The sequence below is a fragment of the Artemia franciscana genome, chromosome 7, assembly GCF_032884065.1.
Source record: "Artemia franciscana chromosome 7, ASM3288406v1, whole genome shotgun sequence".
NCBI lineage: Eukaryota > Metazoa > Arthropoda > Branchiopoda > Anostraca > Artemiidae > Artemia > Artemia franciscana.
In genome coordinates, this window is record NC_088869.1 from 49663354 (window position 1) to 49687443 (window position 24090).

Sequence of the window (24090 nt, forward strand, 5' to 3'; positions counted from 1 at the left end):
TAAGTAAGTAACTTTATTTAAAAAAAAATAATACTATAAACTTTCATTAATCAGCTAAAAAAGAAAAAAAAAGAAAAAAAAAAAGTCAGTTGAATTTAGAAATTTAGCATGGACGTACAGCCCATTTGTGTAAAAGAATTTTGAAATTCGCTACGTCAGGCATGCTTTAAAAATTTCACGCAACCCATGTACATTGTGACAATGTAAGTATTTAAAGACAGGGATACCTTATTCGTCCTATCAAGATATATTTGCCACTTTTTCTCTAGTGGTAGACTTAGCATGGCTGCTTTCTTTGGACCAGCAAGATCAAGTTCGTCCTATAAAAAAGAATCCATTGGATAAACAACACACTATATTTACCAAGTTCAACCTATCCATACTAACATCAAAGTGCTGAAGTTCTAACAGCTATATGGATTTCTAAATACTCTGGCGGTATACCTGATGCAGTGGTGTGCCCCGGAGGCGGCCTCAGGACTGAGGCTACCTCCCCAAAATCCAAAATTTACCATAGTTTTTAGGCATTCTTTATCCAAATTAAACAATAAAAAGTGTTTTGGTTGTTACTTCCCCCCTCCTCCATAAAAGTTCCTACATCATGGACCACCTCTCATGAGCCCTTATTGATAACATACACCCTCATTTATTTGAATTTGTGTTTAATATCCTGTTTACGCTTTATTAATATTTGATTAAGCGGAATACTATTTAACATTAGGTTTTATATTATAATCTGTTGTTTAAACTGTAGATTAATTGAAATACGAACACAGCTGTCATCGGCTATTCTATGGATACCGGCCGTTCTCTATTGTGCCAGGTGATCAAGTGCCGGATCATTATAGACGGTTTTCTTCTATTAATTTCTTAGACTTAGGTCTTTCCGAACAGCGTAGAATCTTTCTGCTGACATCAGCCCAGCGTTGTTTTTGTCACCCGCACCTTCTGACATCCAGCACTACACATCATGAGGGAGCCTCTCTTTGCCCAAGCACATCATGTAACCTCAGTAGAGCCAGAGAAAATAAAGAGGGTCCTTACTATGGGTAATCATGTGCTAGATAAAGATGAGGCCCTTACTGAAGTACGTGCTTGTACGAATAAGATCGATTAAGGAAGTGATTCTTTCAGTTTTTCAGACGCTTCGCCTTCTATTAAAACTGAATTAATCTATCTCATGCTTCATTTTTAAATTCGGTTATATACCACCCGTTACATTAGAGAAGGGAATAGCCCCTTTCATACACGGAGTAATTTCTGTTCGTTTTAAGTTTTAATGTCGCGCCTTACTTTCAGCTAAAAAAACTAGTTTTTTTTATTTAATTAACAACAGACGCGAACAGACTTTTTGATGAATAAATTACTATGGCTTTATCGAGACTTTGTGAATGAGTAGACCAGACTAAATTTTTTCTTTAGAATTGGATAAAAAAAAATCAATTAATGGGGAAACCTCTAATTTCTAAGAGTGAAAATACAACTGTTTTTACAAGAGGTAGAGAATTGTAAAGCAGCCTGTTCCTTGCCTAAATTCCTTATAATTCTTTCATTCATCTAATTTCAACCAAATTAGCTATATAGTTAAAATAAATAGATAGGTAGATAAATAAATAGATAGATTGGGCCAATCGCTATTTAATTAGTCAAAAAACTAAACTTAAGGATTTTTTGGGGGTAGAGGGGATTTATTATTAGTCAAAACCTTTTGATTTCCTGTTTTTTTCCGATAAATTACAAAATATCTGAAATTATCCTTCGATCCCCTTGCACATTCAGCCACCAGTCTTCGTCTTTTGTCCATTCTATGCTCGTGTCCAGATTTTTTATTTTTATCCATTTTGAACTTTAAGCTACAAGGCTGCTTTTCAATATGTCATTGTGAATAGACAAATAGCTATAACTGTGTTATCACGTTTATGAAACGTGTTGAAGATACCCCTTTCATCTTCAACAGGTGTTTCCATTTTCGTGAAATAGGGGAATGTTCCATGTTCGTAGAAAAACCATTGCACCAATCAAAGATTTTTATGCCAATTTTGCAGATATATACCGAACCGAATGAAGATAAATAATTTTTGTTCGTTTTAAGTTTCAACTTTGCTCTTTACATTCATTGGAATTTACATTCTTTTTGTTGTTAATTGGGTAAATCCCCTACGAATAATTGATCATAATGACAAGTATTTTAAAAAAGAGTAAAACAAGAGAAAATAACGGAATACGAATGAGGGAGCCAGAAAAATCTCGGAGGGGGACCTAAGGCCCCCCGGCCTCCCTGGATCCGCCATCGGAGGGGGAGGAGCAAGACTTTCACACTAATTCCTCTTTTCCATTTTCCTTAGCACTTCTTAACGAAACTAAAATACAACAGAACTCGAATAAAATATTCAAATTTGGAAAACCACATTATTCACGACGGGATATTTTCCAATGGAGGGTTTTTTTTCCATAGAGAGGAGGGGGGGTAAACACCTAGACCCGTAGACAGTGACAGGGTGAAGGAACCCCTCATTAACAGACATAAAAAAGGAGAAATAAATTTGGCCTTAATCTGGTTTGTGACGTCCGATTTCCTTTGTTTTTGTGAGAACAAAACAAAGCTTTTTTATTAATCATCTTGATAGTCATTTATATTCTGATTTTAAAAAGCAAAAAATTCCAACAAGGTTGAGCATGTAAAGATTATAACTTGTGTTTTACCCAATATAAGTACGATGGCTGAGTTGAACAAGAGTTCAGCTATACGAGGGTTCAGTTGCATGGTGTTCAGTTGCACGGTGGTCCAGTTGCAAGGGGGTTCAGTTGTGCAGGTGTTGAGTTACACTGGGATTTAGATAAATCGAGTGAGTTGCATGGGGGTTGAGTTACACGAGGGCTTAGTTGAATGGGCTTCAGTTGCACGGGGCATCAGTTACACGAAGGTTCAGTTATACGAGGGTTCAGTTGCATGGTGGTTCAGTTGCACGGTGGTCCAGTTGCAAGGGGGTTCAGTTGTGCAGGTGTTGAGTTACACGGAGATTTAGATAAATGGGGTGAGCTGCATTGGGGTTGAGTTACACGAGGGCTTAGTTAAATGGGCTTCAGTTGCACAGGGCTTCAGTTACACGAGGGTTCAGTTGTACGGTGGTTCAGCTGCACGGTGGTTCAGATGCTTGGGATTCAGTTACACAGTGGTTCAGTTGCAATAGAAGCTTCTTAAAGAATTAGAAAAAATTCGAGCTTTTGTGTAAAGAGCGAGGTATTGACGAGGGGGGAACTCCCTCATATCCGTTATAATTTCTATTCGTTTTAAGTTTTAATTTTGCCCCTTTCTTTCAGTTGAAAAAGATTGTTTTTTTATTTAATTGCTCAGAAGGCACAGGACTACAAGCCAGTTAGGAAAATATTAAAAGAGGAAAGAATCAAAATAAGTGGGGCTTTCATGCCGAAAAAGGAGCATTTTAAGCAGAATCTTTATCACCCATTTCTAGATATTATGTGAGAAGGCTTATAAAATATTTTAAGAGAAGAATTTACACCCCCTAACCCACTGGGTGGATTTATTTTAGTAGGAACCCGTTTATTATGAATAATATGCGGTAAATTTTCTAAGACAAGCCATCCCATTATTACAAAATTCTGGATACACCACCGTGGCCATACTATGTGTGTCTCCAACCTAAATTTTGCTAATTATTTTCGATGTTTAGTAGTTTGCTCTCTCAAACAATTCAAACATTTTTAAGAATCAGAAATTTAATCAAGTTAATCAAATTACTCCAATGAAGCAATCAGCCTTGCAATTCCTTGGGTTTAAATAGGTTTTTTATGACTTAATAAACATGGCTCTACTCCATTTTGATCTCTTTCTGAAAAAAAACTTTAAAGTTAAAATTAAAAATCGATTATGCTAGAGTTGACACTAAAACAAGTCATTTCAAACAAATCAATTGTTATTAAAAATCCAAATTTGTGCATTATAGCGACCACATTGTTGTTCTTGATCTGTTGTAAAACCGGTTTCTCTTTTAAGGATAGATTAACTGAGATAAACTGCTATGCAGTTATACTTTAATTAAACATCTAATATATAGATTTGGTTAGGTTAGTTATTTAATATAATGCGTTGTGGACGGCCTGCTTTCCACGATTTTCTGTTGTTGTTGTCATAGTTTTATTACTAAAGTATTATACTTGCATCATCTTTGATATATTTCATTATGATTAACCTAACTTCACTTCTTGAGTGTGGTCGCCATAATACAAAAGTACAAAAATCAAAACTTTGACATAGGTACTGCTGCTAATAGTTACTGCAGAAGGTGTAAATTTAACCCTTTCACGGTTTGAAACAATCAGTAATTGCTTGAATTGCCCAAGCCACACCATTGCTACACTTGTTAAGGTGATGTGGTGCCTTATCACCCTATGTCCTTCATTACAATTTTTTTGATTTGTGTTCAAACTCTTTAGAATTGATCGTCTGGTCTTGTCATAGCTTTTATGGCTTGAAAAAAGATACAAATAAACAAAAGAAAACCATAAACCGACACCTACTTTCCCAGAAATCTTAAAAGAAAACATCTAACTTCTCTTGTTTTGTGTTGGAGATCGGGATATTCAGATAGAATGAAACTTAAATCATCAGAAAATATGGATTGTGTTGCTTCGATTAAACGAAGAAGAGTTATCTTTTTAAAGTTCAGGGAAGGGCAATCCCTAAAATGTTCTTGCAAACCTGCTTCAAAAACGCTAAAAATCAGCTCAAAGAAATTAACATTTACGCTATTTGACAGATTTTGGGATCTCCCTGCGGTGCTACCCCTTTCTGATTGAAAAGCTTCGCTCATATAGCGATGGGCTTAACAATTAGTAAAAGATCAGGCTTTATCTTTCTCTATTTAAACCATTTTAACGTAGTCTCTAGGTAGTATTTTGAACTATTGGCACATTCAATATCCTCCATCAATTTTTTTACCAATGTTTGAAGGAAATATCATTTGAGTAATTTGGCAGCTTTGGGAGCTCCTTGTGGTCCTGAGAAAATTTTGGGCCCTTTGTCTTTGAGACGGTCAGCCCAAGTGAGGCTCCCAAAATGATTTTTAAGGTGTAAAATGACCTTAATAAAAAAGACCAGATCCAAGAATGGTATTTGTTTTCCTTGATTTCAAAACTTGTACCACGTAAATAGAATATTGAAATCAACAAATTACTTATGGAAGGCGTGCCCTTATTTGATTTTCTCCACAATGCACACGCGTGACTGACTGTGTGGCTCGTGCATAAGAAAGATATCAAGTGTTGAACATGATGTACATAAATATTTAAACCATTCTACAATTTTCATTTATTACCAAATTTTGAATGTCATTCCGTAAAACTAGCAATTTTCATTTTTCAAGGACTTCTGAATTTGCTTGTTATGGTAATGCGAAGTACCTGCGCATATTTGTGAAGAAATTAAATTCAGCGCATATTTGCAAGTCAGTAATATTGAATTAAAAATGTTGGTTGTATATGTTGAACGTTGATTATATATGTTGCTATCAATCGGCAGTTTGTCCGTTTAGGTCAATTTTAAGTAGAGGCAATAAAACTATAAATTAAATATGAATTGTTTGATTAACTAACTTGACAAACAGAGAGCGAAGGTAATACGAAATTTTCACATTTATGATATGGGACACGTTCTGAAGAATTTACTTGGAGGGGGGACCTGAAAAAGGGAACATATATGAAAAATTGTAAATTATCGGGAAAATAAGATTTTGGGGCAAAATAGTTGAATCAAATGGTTCCCCTTCATACGCGCCTGGACCAGACTATGTACACTATAGTCTACAATATTTAAGAAGCATGAAAAGTCCATCATTTAGAAAAAAGATAAACACGCAATATAAACTGTAAAAGACAAAGTCGTTCTCAAATATTTCTCAAATGAAGAAGTTCCCCCGTCGGCCTATCATTTTCGGCAGTGACAGAAAGATGAATCAGGAATGGAAACAGAAAAATGGGGGGTTTTCAAAGGACCAGAATCGGAATCGACTAAATTTTTCCCATTTTTGAAACGATTCTGCTGTGTAATTCGAGTTAATTAAAAAAAATGGAAGAGTTCTTATTCTAATGACGATACTTTTGGAATTGTTTCAATATACTTGAAAATCAACATAAATAAGACCAATTGAATAAACGAAATTTTACCTCGGAGGGGACAAATATTCATGAAACAACAAATGATTAATATTCAACCTGAAACATGTTTAATGCAAAAAATTGATTAGGTTATGTAATCTACCTGATTTATTATCCTTGTTATCGATTCCGTAAAAAAGGAAAAAAAAGATAAATATTCGTAAAATTAGAATCAGAATTGAGACACGGAGGTGAAATCGGGGTTAGAAGCGGAACAGGGAAAAATTTCGACGTCGTTAAATCATAAAATTTTAGCCTTCGATTTAAAAAATATTAATCCTCGGAATCCATTAATAGCGATCCAACAAAACCCTTTCGAATTGTCAGAGAATGTCGCTAACAATTGCTAGCAACAACTTTTCTCAGGTTGTTTAAGAAAAATTGTTTAATAAAATTAGCGATGAAATCAAACACCCCACAAAAGTCCAGGTTTATATTTTCAGAGCTCGACCTATAAAAATGAAATACGAAATTCCTCAAGAGAAATTGATACGATAAAATAGATATCATACATTGTTATCAATATTATGTTCCTTATAAAAAGTATGTTTGTTCCTTTTATCATTTTTGATGGTTGTGTTTGTGCTTCTTTTTTTCTTTTTTTTCGGTATTGCTCAGCTGTTTTTGTTCTAAAAACTTCAATACAGAATAAATTGAAATCTAATTGAATTTATTCTGAAAAAAGATTTTAATAAAGGCAACATTAATTTCGTTTCACGCTCCTTTATGTCAGGAAAGCTGCATAATTGATCGATTTATTTTTCAAGCATGATTTATTTAGAATAATTCTAGTTCTTTTACCATGAAATTTTTTCAGGGCAAATTTTTTTTTGTGGGAGGGGCAAAATCATTTTTTGTCAGGGGATGGCAATAAGGTTTTTACTTTCATTTTACGACCAATTTATGGATCGCAGAAATACTTGTTGGGTATTCTAACCCGCCAAACCCATCACTGAATGCGGTCCTGCTCTGAGCTCTTCGCTCAAACTATAAAATTGTTTGGACCACACCATGCGGGAGGACAGATCAAGAGTCAAGCAGTGCGAAACAAGTGGCACTCTGGTAGGCACATGAGGTAGCGGAGAGTGGGCAACCCCTCGATTAAAAGAAGATGAACTAAAGCCATCTGAACATACCTAGCCCAATATTTGGGAAATGCCCATGATAAAAAATGAGGTAGAATGAGCATTAAAGCAAAATCTTTCAAACGCCAAGGGATATAGAGGGGAGAAGTTATGAGACGAGGCTGGGTTGCAGGAGCAGGGTGTTATGTGAAGCTAAGCATGAAAAAATTTTATTAGCCTATATTAGACTATGTAAATAATATTCAATGTTAAAAAAATCTTATCTATGACACACGTAAGGAAAGATGGGAGAAATCATAAGAATCTTAAGATTTTGATGGGAAGCACAGACCCTCCAATTGAAGCTTCAACGGTTAAAGGCTCAACGTTAAAGGCTCAACGGTAAACGTTAAAGGCTCAGTGAAAGAACTTTGGATCTTATAGCAGATACATGCTACTGAATCTGGCATTAATAGTTTTTTTTTTACTGTTTTAATAAGTCTAAATATTACAGTTATAAGCTTTTGGGCGAACACTTACATCTCCGTGAGCAGTACCATTTTAAAAGAGGTAATATTCACCTATATAGTGCGATAATATTAAAACAGCAGAAATTCGTAGGATCAAACAGTTCGTGGTAACGAACTGTAGTAAGGAGCGACCCGGCTCAATAGTAACCAAAACTCTAAAAAATGGAATTTTTATGCCAATAGTTACATCAAAAGAATCGCATTTTAATGCTGATTTTAAATATATAAGTTTCATCAAGATTAGTCCTACCCGTCAAAAGTTACGAGCCTGAGAAGATTTGCCTCATTTTAGAAAATAGGGGGAAATACCCCATAAAAGTCATACGATCATAAAGAAAATCACACCATTAGATTCAGCGTATCAGAGAACCTTACTGTAGAAGTTTCAAGCCCCTATCTACAAAAATGTGAAATTTAGCATTTTTTGCCAGAAGACAAATCACGGATGCGTGTTTATTTGTTTTTTGTTTGTTTTTTTTTCCAAGGGGTATTCGTATCGACTCAGTGGTCCTAGAATGTCGCAAAAGGGCTCATTCTAACGGAAATTAAAAGTTCTAATGTCCTTTTTAAGTGACCAAAAAATTGGAGGGCACCTAGGCCCCCTCCCATGCTCATTTTTCCCCAAAGTCACCGAATCAAAATTCTGAGATAGCCATTTTATTCACCATAGTCGAATAACCTAATAATTATGTCTTTGGGGACGACTTACTCCCCTGCAGTCGCCGTGGGAGGGGCTGCAAGTTACAAACTTTGACCTGTGTTTACATATAGTAACGGTTACTGGGAAGTGTACAGACGTTTTCAGGGGGATTTTTTTTGGTTTGGGGGGAGAGTTGAAGGGGAGGGGGTTACGTGGGAGGATCTTTCAATGGAGGAACGTTTTATTGGGGAAGAGACTTTCAATGGAGGGGGCGCAGGATTTTCTAGCATTATTTAAAAAAAAATGAAAAAATAAATATGAAAAGTTTTTTCTACTGAAAGTGAGGAGCAGCATTAAAACTTAAAACGAAAAGAAATTATTACGTATATGAGTGGTTTACCTCCTCGTAATACCTCGCTCTTTACGCTAAAGTATTTTTAGTAATTTCAACTATTTATTCTACGGCCTTTGTGATTCAGGGGTCATTCTTAAGGAATTGGGACAAAATTTAAGCTTTAGGGTAAAGAGCGAGGTATCGACGAGGGGTGAGCCCCCTCATATACGCAATAAAAGCATACGAATATAGAAGTTCGCTACGTAAGTTAATTCGTAAGTTACGTATATTTTTTACTTATGAAAACGTTCGTAAAAAATTAAAAGTTATAGTTGCCTTTTTAAGTAATCAAAAAATTGGAGGGCAACTAGGCCTCCTCTCTCGCTCCTTTTTTTTCAAAATCTTCCGATTAAAACTATGAAAAAGCCATTTAGCCCCCAAAAAAATTAATATGCAAATTTCGTTTTAATTATTTATGCGTGGAGAGCCAAGATAAAAAAAAATGCATTAATTAAAAAACGTCCAGAAATTAAACGAAAAAACAAGTTTTTTTAAATGAAAGTAAGGAGCGACATTAAAACTTAAAACGAACAAAAATTACTCCGTATATGAAAGGGGCTTTTCCTCCTCAACACCCCGCTCTTTACGCTAAAGTTTTTTACTGTTTTAAAATGTAGAGTTAAGAGAAAGAGTCAAACTTTAGCGTAAAGAGCGGGGCGTTGAGGAGGAAAAGCCCCTTTCATATACGGACTAATTTTTGTTCGTTTTAAGTTTAATGTCGCTCCTTACTTTCATTTAAAAAAAACTTGTTTTTTCGTTTAATTTCAAACTATAAGCAGTTTCACATGATAAAATGCAATAGTTGAAAACTTGATAAACAAACTAAAATTAATATCCTAAGGCCTTAATGTTTTTGCTCCCAGTAACTCCAATACACGTAAATATATACAAATAGTATAGTAAATTGTAACCTACATGGTACAATAGTAAAACTTAATAAGCAACTTGTGACCCTGTAGAAAAATTCTAATGGGAATTTTTAAGGAGTCATTGAGCCATTACTTTAATTGCGCGTCGGACTAGGATTTTTATCATTTATAGTTTTCTACTACAGAAATACGGAAAATTTAATGGAGTATTCGATACTTTAGGTATCACCCTATCTCGTCCATAATAATGTTTTTTAGTTTTTGTGGACAAACTATTTGGATATGATCGGGCAGTCTTGCCATAGCTTTCAGAGCTTGGATACGAGATCTGAATAAACGAAGGAAACCAAAAGCTGACACTTACTTTCCTGGGAAATCTTAGAAGAACCATTTAACTTCGGCTGTTTTGTGCCGCAGATAGGGTTCATTTTCATTGAGACTTACAACATTACAAAGTTTGAATTTTTTTCAATCAAACAGGGCAGAGTTTTCTATTTATAGTCAAACAGTCAGAGGCGCCATTTGGGGGGGGGGGGTCAGGGGTGGGCAAATGTCCACTCCAGATTTTCCAGAGGGGCCCAAGCTTCCACCACAAAGGGCCCTTTGCCGGCCATAATAATCCATTGTGTCCAACATAAGCCATTCTCTCCAATTGATTTGAAATTACTGCACGCCTATTAACCAAAGAGCGTAATTACTTGACGACGCTTGGGGTAATTACGCTATTTGCTATTAATTATTGTAAACTTTGAAAGTAGGTAAGATACATAATAAAATTCTCGAGTTCTGTCAAATGCCCATTTCCTAGATGATTGCGCGACACGAAGTGAGTCGGGGGGGGGGGTCAACATGGAGTTTATGCCCACCCCAAGATTTGGTCCAAATGGCGCCTCTGCAAACAGTTCGAGGTAACGAACTGTAGTAAGAAGCAACCAGGATCAATAGTGACCGAAACTCTAAAAACCGGAATTTGATACCAATAGTTACATCAAAGAATCGTTTTTTAACGCTGATTTTAAATATATATGTTTCATCAGGTTTAGTCTTACTGCCTTATTTTAGAAAATAGGGGAAAACACCGCCTAAAAGTCATAGAATCTCAACGAAAATCATGCCATCAAATCCAAATTTGTTTTTGTTTTTTTTTTTTTTTCAGCGGTGATCGTATCAACCCAAAGGTCCTAGAATATCGCCAGGGAGCTCATTCTAAGGGAAATTAAAAATTCTACTTCCCTTTTTAAGTGACCAAAAAAGTTGGAGGGTACCTAGGCCCCTTCCGAAGCTCATTTTTTCCCAAAGTCACAGGATCAAAATTTTGAGATAGGCATTTAGTTCAGCATAGTCGAATAACCTTATAACTATTCATTGGGGACGACTTAATCCCCCACAGTCTCCGGGAGAGGGGCTGTAGTAAGGAGCGACCCGGCTCAATAGGAAACGAAACCTTAAAAATGAAAAACGCCCCCTAAAAGTCATTAAATCTTAATGAAAATCACACCATCGCATTCAGCGTAACAGAAAACCCTACTGTAGAATTTTCAGGCTCCGGTCAACAAATGGTCTACTTTTTAATGTTTAGAAAGTAGATTTGAGAGAAAGAGTCAAACTTTAGTGTAAAGAGCGGGGCGTTGAGGAGGGAACAGCCTCTTTAATATACAGAGCAACTTCTGTTCGTTTTAAGTTTTAATGTCGCTCCCTACTTCCAGTTGAAAAAAACGTGTTTTTTTTATTCAGGAAAGGGCAGTCCCTAGAAATGTTCCAGCATACCTGCTAGGAAAACGATAAAAATTATCTCAAAGGAAATATCGTTTTGCCAATTTGGCATTTTTGGGGGTTTCTTCTGGTACGACTTGCTTCTATTGAAAACCTTTCCGAGACAGGGGATATCAAATTTCACTGTTTACTTCAATAAAATTTCATATTCAAACCAAATTTCCTCGATTGATCTCGATGGTGGCTAGTCTTTTAAGAGTAGTTGCTAATAATCCCTTTGTGTTTGAAACAGTCAACCGACGCTAAGGCTCGCAAAATGAATTTAAGGTATAGAGTTTCCTTAAAACATGACACACAAAAATCTACAAGAAACACAATAGAAAGACTAAAGAAAATGAACGTTTGAATAATTACTTGAGCTCCAAAATAAAAGGAATATATGTGCGTGTAGTTTTATATATTTTGTTTTAACTTGTTGGTCCTTTATTAACCACGCAGAGAGAGAGAGAAAAAAAAAACTTACAATAACATCAAGAAACCTTGCATTGACTTCTTCTTCATCGGGCATTGGTATAATTGGTGTTAAGTACTGTAGCTGTAGAGTTCCACCCTGACTTGTCACGCAATATGTTATTTCAGGTGGCTCGTCAGGCTAAAACAAATCAATTTTCTAATTTATTGAAATATGTCAATTGGCTTCGATAGGGGCTATAAACCTCTTTTCTGATTGGTGAGACTCTAACCTGACACATACACAAGGTGCCCCCCCTCCACACACGCACACATATAAAATGTAAAATATTTTAATAAATTCCTCCTCATTTTTTGTATTACTTAACTATTCAGGCTCTTGCTGATCCCCCCCCCATTATATTTTATATAGTTATTAATTTACTCATTCCCAATTTAGTGTTGGATACTTTACTTTTTTTTCTTCTTCCTTGCAGGCTATTTAGTTGAGAACTCACAGAGATCCGTTTTTGTGTATTCTGAGTTTATATCAATACCGAATTCGCTACATACTATTCCCAACCATGATGCTGGAGCAGGATAAAACTAGTCAAAATTACCAATTTATAAATGTATCTAATTTTATTTTTGCATATCTCCTTCCGGGGAGCCGCTGCAAATTTAGCATGCTATTTTCTATATACCTGTGCAAGGTATACTAGAAATACTTTAACTTTAAGAATGTGTTTTTTTTTAAATTCTCATGAGATAGTCCTCTTAATTGATATAACGCATTCTCCAATATATCACCACTCCCCCTCCCTCTAAAACTAAACATATCAATTTTAGTACACGTGCCTTAGTTTCTACTATAGCTTTTTTCCCTATTAACATTAGTTAATAGGAAAATGTATTTTTGCAATCATAAAAATATATCACTCTCAAATTCCTTTCCCCATGAATCTTTTTCTGGACGTTTTCCCCATAAAGTTTATTTTGGTTCCAACAGCTCATTATTCATTTGCAGTTTGTCAAAATAAAATGCTATATGTCTAGTATAGACAGGAAAATATTTTCATTCTCGCAAGAAAGTCATTGCAGTTTATTTTTCCCTAATTAACTAATGGTTGAAAGAATAGGCGATAAGACCTCGAGTTTAGATTTACATATTAATTAAAAAGTAAAATAAAATCTGAAAAAGGTTCTTAAACATTAGGGGGGAGGGGGATTTCAAATTTTGAATAGGTTATTTTACAAATATGTTATAAGATACGCCAGGGGATTTTCTGGCCTGAAAAACGATCTAGATAGGTCACGAGTTTGATAAAATTCGTTAAGAGCCTTAGTCTTGGAAACAAACTTCATTTAAACGATGTTATATTTTTCATCAGTATTGTAATGGCGACATGTACTAATATAAAAGTCGTCATACACGTGACTGCCATAAAAAATGTCAGATTAAAAATACCCCACATCATAATATCTATTTCCGTGACGCCATTCATAGCATAAAAACCAGCTATGTCTAGGAAGATATCAGTCTATATTTTTCAAAAGCTAGCGGTTATATAAAAATAAAAAAACATACCTAGAGGAACACCCAAAAACAAAAATCTACAATTGTTATTGTAGGAACTATCAAACGTGATAAAACCAAAAGACCGACCCGAGCAATATAAATTCACAATTGGTGAAAATGAACATCCTGGACCGTCAAATGAGACTAGATATATCCAAGCAGTTAAAGCAACGGGCATTGAAAAAAATGTCTCAATTTTTGAAGACTTCAGACACCGAGGATCGAAGCGAATTAGAAACAAAATTTAAAAAAAAGGCTGCATACATGTTAAAACCATCATAGTATAAAAATCACTGATGTCTTCAGTTCATAGATGAATAGACTACGAACATAACTCATAAAAATAAAATATTTCTTAAAATCTTAAACCCCTTATTTTCCTCATAAATATATAATCTTGCTTAAAACCCTTGAAATATTCGATCAGTTTCTTACCCCGGCATAATAACTTAAAAATAATTATTTTAAAAAAATTATTAGTCTAGCACGTTAATTTTAGAAGAATTAAACCAGATTAAACTCAGCTAAGTATAAAATACTACCTATTTCAGAGCAAGGATTTACTATTTTTTATATAATTAATTTATAAAATACTAGCTGTTGGGGTGGCGCTTCGCGCACCCCCAAGCCCCCCCGCGCGCGTAAGTCGTTACGCGCCATATTAGTTACGCGCCATTGTAGTTGTGTCCCACCTGTGAATATAGATAGATTTATATATGTGTTTCAAACTACGTAAAAATTGCGAATATACAACATTCTTGGCTTTCCCACTACTGGGAGCTTTCCGTTTCCAATTGCCAGCAATTGATCTGAAAATGTTTGACCAGAGTCATCGTTTTGCAATCGGACAGGCATATTTGTAGTTAATTTTAATATTTTTACTTGTGCCCATAAATTAGATTTTTTCAGGCAAGCATTCATTTCGTCTGCAGGAGTTAAACTACGTAAAAATTGCGAATATACAACATTCTTGGCTTTCCCATTGTCTGTGCATATACAAAGCCATATGTACTAATAATGACGTCATATGCAAACGCTCTTTTTACAAACAAACAAACATGCATTCACACAACTCGTTTTTATATAAATAGATAGATAGATAGATACAATACAAATTAACTGCGTAAAACTTGCGAATATACAACATTCTTCGCTGTCCAATTGTCGCTGCATATAAATAGATTGTCAGGTTTACCGACCCTCGAACATGCAACGTACAATTGTCCATGGGAAAAACAATCAGTATTAAGATCTATACCACATTTTTCTAATGATCGACCTTGAGCTTTGTTAATGGTGATTGCAAATGCTAATCGAATTGGGAATTGCAATCTTTTAAATTGAAAAGGCAGATCCGTTGGAATCATGGGAAAGCGAGGAATAAGAACAGCCTCACCCTCAAAAGGCCCTGTCAAGATTGTGGCCTCTATTAGGTTTTCCATTGTTTTTTTTACGGCAAGTCTTGTGCCATTCCAAAGCTTTGGTGGGTTGATATTTCTTAAAAGTATTATTGGTACGCCTATTTTTAGTTGTAGCACGTGTGGTGGAAACCCTGAAAGATCTATGGAATTTAAAAATTCAGATGGATAATTAACCGCTTCATTTGGTTCCAAAACTGTGTCGACTGACTTGTAAAGGACTGCCTGGCCTCGAATCTTGGTCAAAACAATATTGTTGATTTCGTGGACGTCTATATTTTTGGGTGCGAGAATCGCTCTTTCACTTAGCCATTTATTATTTTTATAATTTTTTAGAATATTCGGAAATACTTTTTCAATCAATTCATTTTTGGACGTCACTAAATTACAGAAATCAGCAGGTAGTTGTATACGTCCTGAAATTGAGTCTACTGGGAGCTTTCCGTTTCCAATTGCCAGCAATTGATCTGAAAATGTTTGACCAGAGTCATCGTTTTGCAATCGGACACACATATTTGTAGTTAATTTTAATATTTTTACGTGTGCCCATAAATTAGAATTTTTCAGGCAAGCATTCATTTCGTCTGCAGGAGTTGATCTAGGTATTATAGGTAATGTTTGCCTGAAATCTCCCGCAAGCAATATTAATGTGCTGCCAAAGGGTTTCGACTTCCCTCTCAAATCTTCAAGCATTGATCCAGAGCCTCGAGCGATTTTTTGTGTGCCATTGTGCACTCATCCCAAATAATAAGTTTGCATTGCTGCAATACTTTACCCATCCTAGATGATTTGGAAATATTGCACGTGGGAGTTTCTGTAGAATGCAAATTCAGAGGCAATTTCAAAGCGGAATGAGCAGTTCTTCCACCAGGCAGCAATGTTGCGGCTATTCCGGACGACGCAATTGCCAACGCTATATCATTTTTTGATCGAATTGATGCCAGAATCAGTTTTATCACAAACGTTTTACCAGTACCTCCTGGCGCATCCAAAAAGAAAATTTCTCCAACGTTGTTATCGACACAATGCATTATCGTATCATAAATGTCTTTTTGTTTCGACGTTAACTTGGAAATGTTATTTTGTACATACGACAATAGATCACTCGTACTGTAACTTTGTTCACGATCCAATTCTACACATGTCGAAACAGCAGCGATACGGTTAGGTGAAGGCATTCCCAAATCCTGAAGAGGTTTGTTTGCCATACGTACGCACAAATCTTCTATAATAACTAAAGTGTAGTTATAAATTTCTGATGTAAAATCAAAAGTCATATCTGACGTCTCTAACTGTTTTCGATGGAGTATATCTTCGGACATTTTTGACTTATATTTTTCCCATAACTCTGTAGGATCTGATGGAGAGCAAGTTGTTAAAATGATGCCAAACAATGCACGAATTTGACTTGGGGTTGACGTTTCGCACGCGTCATTGATGCAGTTATCCCAGTGTTAGCCATTCTCCAATAAATTCAGAGCTTGGCATGCACTACGGTAAGTGTCATGTATAGTACCGTTTACAGTTCTCAAATACTCAAAGGATATCGGACCGGATACATTCACCAAAAGCAGGCGTAGAAAGAAGCATTCATGTTGATTGGGGTGAACGGTGTAGAGTCTTCCTATCGTGGTATCTTTGAAGATGGTAGGTTGGCCGTCGACTGACTTACCCTGTTTTCGACGTTCAAATACTTTATTTTTCGTATTCCACGTGTAATACGAAGGCACTTCAGTATACAGCAGTTTTTTTTTGCAAAAGAATCATTCCTGCAAAGCGAAAAAAAAGCTGTTAATTTTGTATCCGGTGGATTCAGGGCTCTTTGTTGCACGTTGGTTTCCGAGAAATAAACACGTTGACCATTCTGTAAATGTACCGCTAAGTGAACAACAGCTGGACTACGTTCATGTATCGGAAATGAAAGAATTCGCCAAACAGCTTCATTACTGCTTATGTATCTTCCAGCCTGATATTGTACGATTTCGTCAAAATCTTTGATTTCGGACTGCAAGCCAAAAACTGTCATGTCACTGCCTTTCTTGACGTATTTACATATGTATTTGATTGCCTTTACGGAGTTACAGTATTCAACGTTTATGTGTGCATTAAATGTTTTTGATAATAATAGGGAATAAGGAACAACCCATTGGTTATCTACTTCGATGGTGGTACCGCTACGCTTCTTTATTATTGCTGTTTTACCGCCATCTTCAGTAGATCTTCTTCTATATTGTGGGTAACCATCATTGCCAGTAATTGTGTTGGATACTAAAAGTCGAGGATATTGCTTTGTGCACCTTCCTTTGGCCATGCATGGTGAATTTTCGTTCAGTGCACCGCAAGGTCCATGTATCATATTTTTTACAATAATATCATGTAACCCCTTATCGACATTTTTATCAGGTATTTCAGCGGAAATCACATCATTCGAAGTAATTTTTTATGTAGCCAGATTAGTATATGTGCGTGTGGCAAACCTCGTTTTTGCCATTCCACTGAGTACATCCAGCATCGCACTGACCCAAACACTTCAAGTTTTACTGAGATAGTTTATCAGTGATTTCAACTTTTGCCGGAAGACACGGGCCGTAATGTCATGCCTATGAACCGCCGATTGTCCTTGAAGTAAAAGCTGCAGTATCTCGTCCCAAGATTGATTACATGTAAATGTAATAAATAAATCTGGACGACCATAGAGACGAACATGCGCAATAGCATCTTAAGCATATTCATGCATATGACTGGGACTGCCAGCATATGACGAAGGTAAAATTGTTAATCTTCCAACGTTTGTGGTATTGCCGTCATTTATAACTGCATCTCGCAAATGAATGTATTGTTCAGAGCGGAGCTTGGTCTGATTCAAGCGAATATATAGCAAACGTTCTGATTCAATTTTAGCATACATATCAACGACAAATTGGTGAAACAATTCACGGCATTTTAAAATATAATTTTCTTCATCCTGCCGAATCATTAGTCTATAGGAATAATAATGCATTGCACTGCATTTCTTATTCATTTCTTTGTTAGTGGCTGGATTCATCAATTTAATATTAAAGTGATAGCCGTCGGCTCCATCCCAAAAAATGATAGGATATTGTAGGGCATCGTAGCATCGATGAGTTTCAGCAATTCTTAACAACTGAGCGTTTCGCTTATGAAGAATAATATCTCGAGATAAAAACTGATCACCGACCATAACGATTACCACTTCGTCGATAGTTGGAGCATTGTATCAACGCACATGTTGGCCAGGAGGCGTTTTGTCAGCGGAAATAACAATTTTATGCGTATCAGTAGGCATCAAATCGATGGCTGTTTTGAACAGACGCACTAAATTATTATTTTTGTGGAAAAGATGTTGCAATTGGGAAACGATTGTCCTTTCAACGTTGGGAGAAATTTCGCAACGTGCATTCAATTCAGAATTTCTATCACTGATGAAGTACAATTGTAAAAATTTATTATTCTCGCCTGATAATGGTAGAAGGGACCCTGCTCTATGATAAATTTGCCCTTTTACTTTGAAAGAAGACATAAATTGATCTGGATTTTCGATTTGGGGTCCAAACGACGTCATTTGGAAACATGAGTTGTATTTTCTGATTTGTGACAAAAAACGCTTAGATTCTGACGTAGTTCCAGTAAGGAATGTCTTCAACGGCTCTGGTGGTGCAGCCAATAGAGGAAGTTTAACTTTTCCTGAGGCGCAACACATTCCTATTATTTCACCATTGAATTTCAAGGCCTTGCAATAGGGACAAATTTTAGACATTGTCCCGATTTGAACACATCTACTCAAGCTATAATCATCGACTGGGCTGTACCTGAATGCCAGGCGATAACTTTCAGGTTGCTCTGATTCCTCGGCACGCTTTCTTTTCTTACTTTCTCTATCAGCAGCAAGCCTGATTTCTTGCTGTTCTTGTGATTCCTCGGCACGCTTTCTTTTCTTACTTTCTCTATCAGCAGCAAGCCTGATTTCTTGCTGTTTTTGTGATTCCTCGGCATGCCTTCTTTTTTCACTTTCTCTTTTAGCAGCAAGTCTGCTTTCGCGTTGCTCGGGTAGTTCCTCGGCACGCTTTCTGTTCTTTCTTTCTCTATCAGCCTCAAGCCTGTTTCCTTGCTGTTCTTTTGATTCCTCGGCACGCTTTCTTTTCTGACTTTCTCTATCAGCAGCAAGTTTTTTGGCATAGACTCTTTGAGCATCTTCATCGGCTTTTGCCATTGTAAGTTCATCAGTCATTTTAAACTTAAACATTAATAGATTACTACGTGAACATATATGTCTTAAATATCTTTAATGACGTCACCGTCATAGCAAAAATGACGACAACTAACTTCATGACGTCAGTCGACACAGAAACATGACGTCACCTGACAGACACACAGACAGACAACTTATTTTTATATATATAGATAACAAGTAAAAAAAAAAAAAAAATACAGGACGAACCAAAAAACACAAATTGACGATTACAGTCAGTGCTATCAAAATCGAGTTTTCGGGACTGGACCGTATCTGTTTCGGAAGTGACTGCAAATACCTTTAGACTGAAAAGGGAAAAATCTCGCGGATTTGGCGGTTTGTGTGCACTTGCCCTTATGAATGGTACTCATCTTTTGTATGAAATGCTAACATTGTTGTACCAGATCATATTCGTAGTCGGTTTTGTAACCGATGTTTTCTGTACAGGGCAATTTACACCCATCCTGAAAAAAGGGAAGCCAGCTAACATATGCTTCTCGTATCGCCCAATTACAGTGTCGGCAGTTTTATGCAAGTTTCTAGAAATGCTTATATTGTCAAATGTTAGAAACTGTTACCAAATGCCAAACCACCAGTTGGTTTTACGGTTGGGCTTGGTTGCGCCGATGCTCTGTTCGTCCTTGCTATTATTTTGTCTGATTCTGAGGCAACGGGTGATCCACTAGTTATTGGCTCTTTTGATGTGAGCCGGTATTTTGACTCGTCGGTGCACGTACAGATCCTTCTAGAAGCGTATAAAATAGAGCTAAATTTGTGTATTGTCAGAGTATTATATTATATGTACAATAACCTTAGAACGCAAATCAAAATACACTCAAATCTGGTCGAATCCACTGTTGTACCGGTCCGTAAAGGAGTCAGGCAAGGTTCGGTTCTATCTTCGAGTACATCTTGTGTTTAAACAAGAGCTAAGAGCTCATATGACACTTGTGTCGAGGCGAGAAGAGCTAAGAACCAAGAGATCATATGGTATGAGCTCTAACAAAATTCTATGAATCAATAGATTGATTTAAAAAGGAAAATAAGAGGCTTAATGCCGGTCAGGATTTAAAATAAGAGCTCTGAGTCACGATGCCCTTCTAAATATCAAAATTCATTAAGATCCGATCACCCACTCGTAAGTTATAAATACCTAATTTTTTTCTAATTTTTCCTCTCCCTTTAGCCCCCCAGATGGTCGAATCTGGGAAAACGACTTTATCAAGTCAAATTGTGCAGCTCCCTGACACGCCTATCAATTTTCATCGTCCTATCACGTCCAGAAGCGCCAAAAATCGCCAAATCACTGAACCCCCCCCAACTCCCCCAAAGAGAGTGAATCCAGTACGATTTTGTCAATCACGTATCAAGGACATTTGTTTATTCTATCCAACAAGCTTCATCCCGATTCCTACACTCCAAGTGTTTTTCCAAGATTTCCCCCTCCAACTCCCCCCAATGTCAGACGATCTGGTCGGGACTTGAAATAAGAGCTCTGAGACATGAATTCTTTCTAAAAATCAAATTTCATTAAGATCCGATCATCTATTCGTAAGATAAAAATACCCCAATTTTCACGTTTTCCAAGAATTCCGGTTTCCCCCTCCAACTCCCCCCAACGTCATAGGATCTGGTCGGAATTTAAAATAAGAACTTTAAAGCAAAAGATCCTTCTAAATATTGACTTTCATTAAGATCTAGTCACCCTTTCGTAAGTTACAAATACCTCAATTTTCAAAATTACCCCCCCCCCCCTCCAATTCCACCAAAGAGAGCAGATCCGGTCCGGTTATGTCAGTCACGTATCTTAGACTGGTTTTTATTCTTCCCATCCAGTTTCATCCTGATCTCACCGCTTTAAGTATTTTCTAAGATTTCCCCCCCCCCCAATTAAGCTTAATCCGGTTGAGATTTAAAGTAAGAAATCTGAGTTACGATGTCCTTCTAAATATGAAGTTTCATGAAGATCCGATCACTCCTTCGTAAGTTAAAAATACGTCATTTTTTCTTATTTTTCAGAATTAACCCCCCCCCCCAATATATCGGATCCATTCCAATTATTTAAATCACGTATGTAAGACTTGTGCTTATTTTTCCCACCAAGTTTCATCCCGATCCCTCCAAACTAAGCGTTTTCCATGATTTTAGGTTCCCCCACCCCAAACTTCCCCCACCGTCACCAGATTCAGTCAGGATTTAAAATAAGAGCTTTGAGACACGATATCCTTCTAAATATCAAATTTCATTGAGATCCGATAACCGTTCGTAAGTTAAAAATACCTCATTTTTTCTCATTTTTCAGAATTAACCCCTCCCCCAACTACCCCAAAGAGAGCGGATCCGTTCCGGTTATGTCAATCATGTATCTAGGACTCGTGATTATTTTTTCCACCATGTTTCATCCCGATCCCTCCACTCTAAGTGTTTTTCAAGTTTTAGGTTTCCCCCTCCCAACTCACCCCCCCCCAATGTCACCAGATCTGGTCGGGTTTAAAAAAAGAGCTTTGAGCCACGATATCCTTCTAAATATGAAATTTCATTGAGATCCGATCACCTGTTCGTAAGTTAAAAATAGCTCATTTTTTCTAATTTTTCAGAAATAACCCCAACCAACTACCCAAAAGAGAGCGGATCCTTTCCGATTATGTCAATCATGTATCTGGGACTTGTGCTTATTTTTCCCATCAAGGTTCATCCCGATCCCTCCACTCTAAGTGTTTTCCAAGATTTTAGGTTTCCCTTCCCTCCAACTCCCCCCAATGTCATCAGATCCGGTCAGGATTTAAAATAAGAGCTCTGAGACACAATATCATTCCAACCATCAAATTTCATTAAGATCCCATCAGCCATTCATAAGTTAAAAATACTTCATTTTGTCTATTTTTTCCGAATTAACCGGCCCCCCACTCCCCCCCCCAGATGGTCAAATTGGGAAAATGACTATTTCTAATTTAAGCTGGTTTCGTCCCTGATACGCCTGCCAAATTTCATCGTCCTAGCTTACCTGGAAGTGCCTAAAGTAGCAAAACCGGGACCGACAGACAGACAGACCGACAGAATTGGCGATTGCTATATGTCACTTGGTTAATACCAAGTGCCATAAAAAAATTGGTATTTCATAGATGACGTATGCTGATGACTTGCTTAATTTGAACATGTCCTGACCGACTATCGAAGAATTTTGATGTGTTGAATAGATACAATAACGTTGGTATGTCGTTTAATGTGTCAAAATCGGGCCGCCTTGTTTTTTAAAGCGGAACAGTGCGAAGAAAAAATCCCTTTGGGCGATTCAGTTGTGAAACCATCTGAGGGTATTACTTACCTTGGTTTACGAATCGGTCGAAGCTTCCACTCCACCGGGACGCTGCTTGTGCACCACGTAGAAGTGGGAATCCGGATTGCGTACGGGTCAATTATTGGTAACAGACACCGGTTCTGCCGTAAATATCTTGCGTGGATGTATAATGCCATTGCCTTTCCACATGTACTGTATTTAGCACCTTTTTGGAAATACCTGTCGTCCGCTCAATGTGCAAAAGTAAGAGTCTGTTTTTCCTATTCGCGAAGTTCCTTCTGAGACTTGCACCATGGACGAGTAACTCCTATATAATGCGTAATTCGATCGGTGTATCCGATCGAACACTCTGTGTTCATCGTGTCACCGGGAATTTTCTGAAAACACTAGGGGAAGAGGGAACCCGAGGCTAGCCATCCTCTGTCAGTAGTTTTGCTAATATACATAATGTGTAAATACGTTTGTTGATGTTCCCTAGTGTGACTTCTCTTTTATGTTTCTTTTGTTATACTCCATTTTAATTCCATGTGAATTTTCGGGCAATAAAATTACTTACTTACTTAATTATGATTAAAAATCATAATTCGCTTGAACAACAAAAAAATTTTGAACCATCAACAAGATCAAGCGGCAAACCCGAAAATCGTGAATTCCGGAGGACTAAAAATAAACAACCTGGACAACCAAGACTGATCCAAGCAGCAAAAGCAAAGGGCATGGAAAAATTGTCTGAAATAATGAAAATTCCAAATGAAGAAGAAAAAATGTGGTCAGAAGACTTGTTATAACAAGGATCATATCGGATCGAAAATGAAAGTGAAGAACAAAGATACTTGCGGTTATAAGACAAGCGACACCGAGAATCAGAACAATCTTCGACGCCAACACTCTATGGCACAAAACCCAATACAAACCTATTATCATGCCGTAAATTACGCAAGTGTTAATTACAAGTCATTGGGACCCTTCAATGTTGTATCTATTCACTGCGTAGTCTAACATTTTCCCAAGGAAAGTGAAGCCAACATAGGCGATTTATTTGGTGGTTGCTACTAGCTTGGTCGAATCGTATTGTCACCTCCACAATTTCCAAATGAACTTGGTTGGCCTTTTATAGGGCATCACTCGCTCCTTAAAGAGTTCCACAAAAGAATCTAAAATTGAACTTACGTTTCGAATTTGCTTCATTCGACGTGAGCGATTATCTAACGACCGATAGCCGTAATATTTTCAGCTTCAGAGTAGCTGGACAAATTCATCAGAAAATCAATTTAGCGGCACATCCATATTAACCCCTAAAGGTAATTTGTAACCACATTTATAACCAAATGTACTTTTTAGACTCCGATGAAGCTATTGAAGAACGCCTTGCACATAGCTTTAAGTTATGGGATCTCTCATAACCCAATGGATCCCTTGGAAGAAACATTGCGAGGCACAAAAAACTATACCAGAGGTTACAGGAAAGTGCGAGAAGTGGAGGATAGTGTAAATCAGCCTCCAGCGTCACTAGGACAATAGCTTCCCTCAGAAGACAAGTGACAATGAGAGTTAATATATACAAGCTTCCTACGTAGTCGTTCCCGTGGCCGGCGGCTGCCTCATATCAAAGGCTTCATGGCCCGCAGCATAATTATTAGTAGGTCTGATCTGAAGGCTGTATATTATAGAGACTTGGCTAAGACTACAGCGGCGCGTCATCAAGTATT

The 24090-nt window shown here is 36.9% G+C and overlaps 1 protein-coding gene across 1 annotated transcript in view; it reads right to left on the minus strand.

Moving 5' to 3' along the window:
- The window catches only part of LOC136029413 (disheveled-associated activator of morphogenesis 1-like), a gene marked incomplete in the record, with an annotated part of 127561 nt that overhangs the window by 78310 nt on the left and 25161 nt on the right, over positions 1–24090 (minus strand). Inside the window, 2 exon segments of the mRNA XM_065707780.1 lie at positions 228–320; positions 11908–12036. Coding sequence (XP_065563852.1) covers positions 228–320; positions 11908–12036 — 222 coding nt within the window.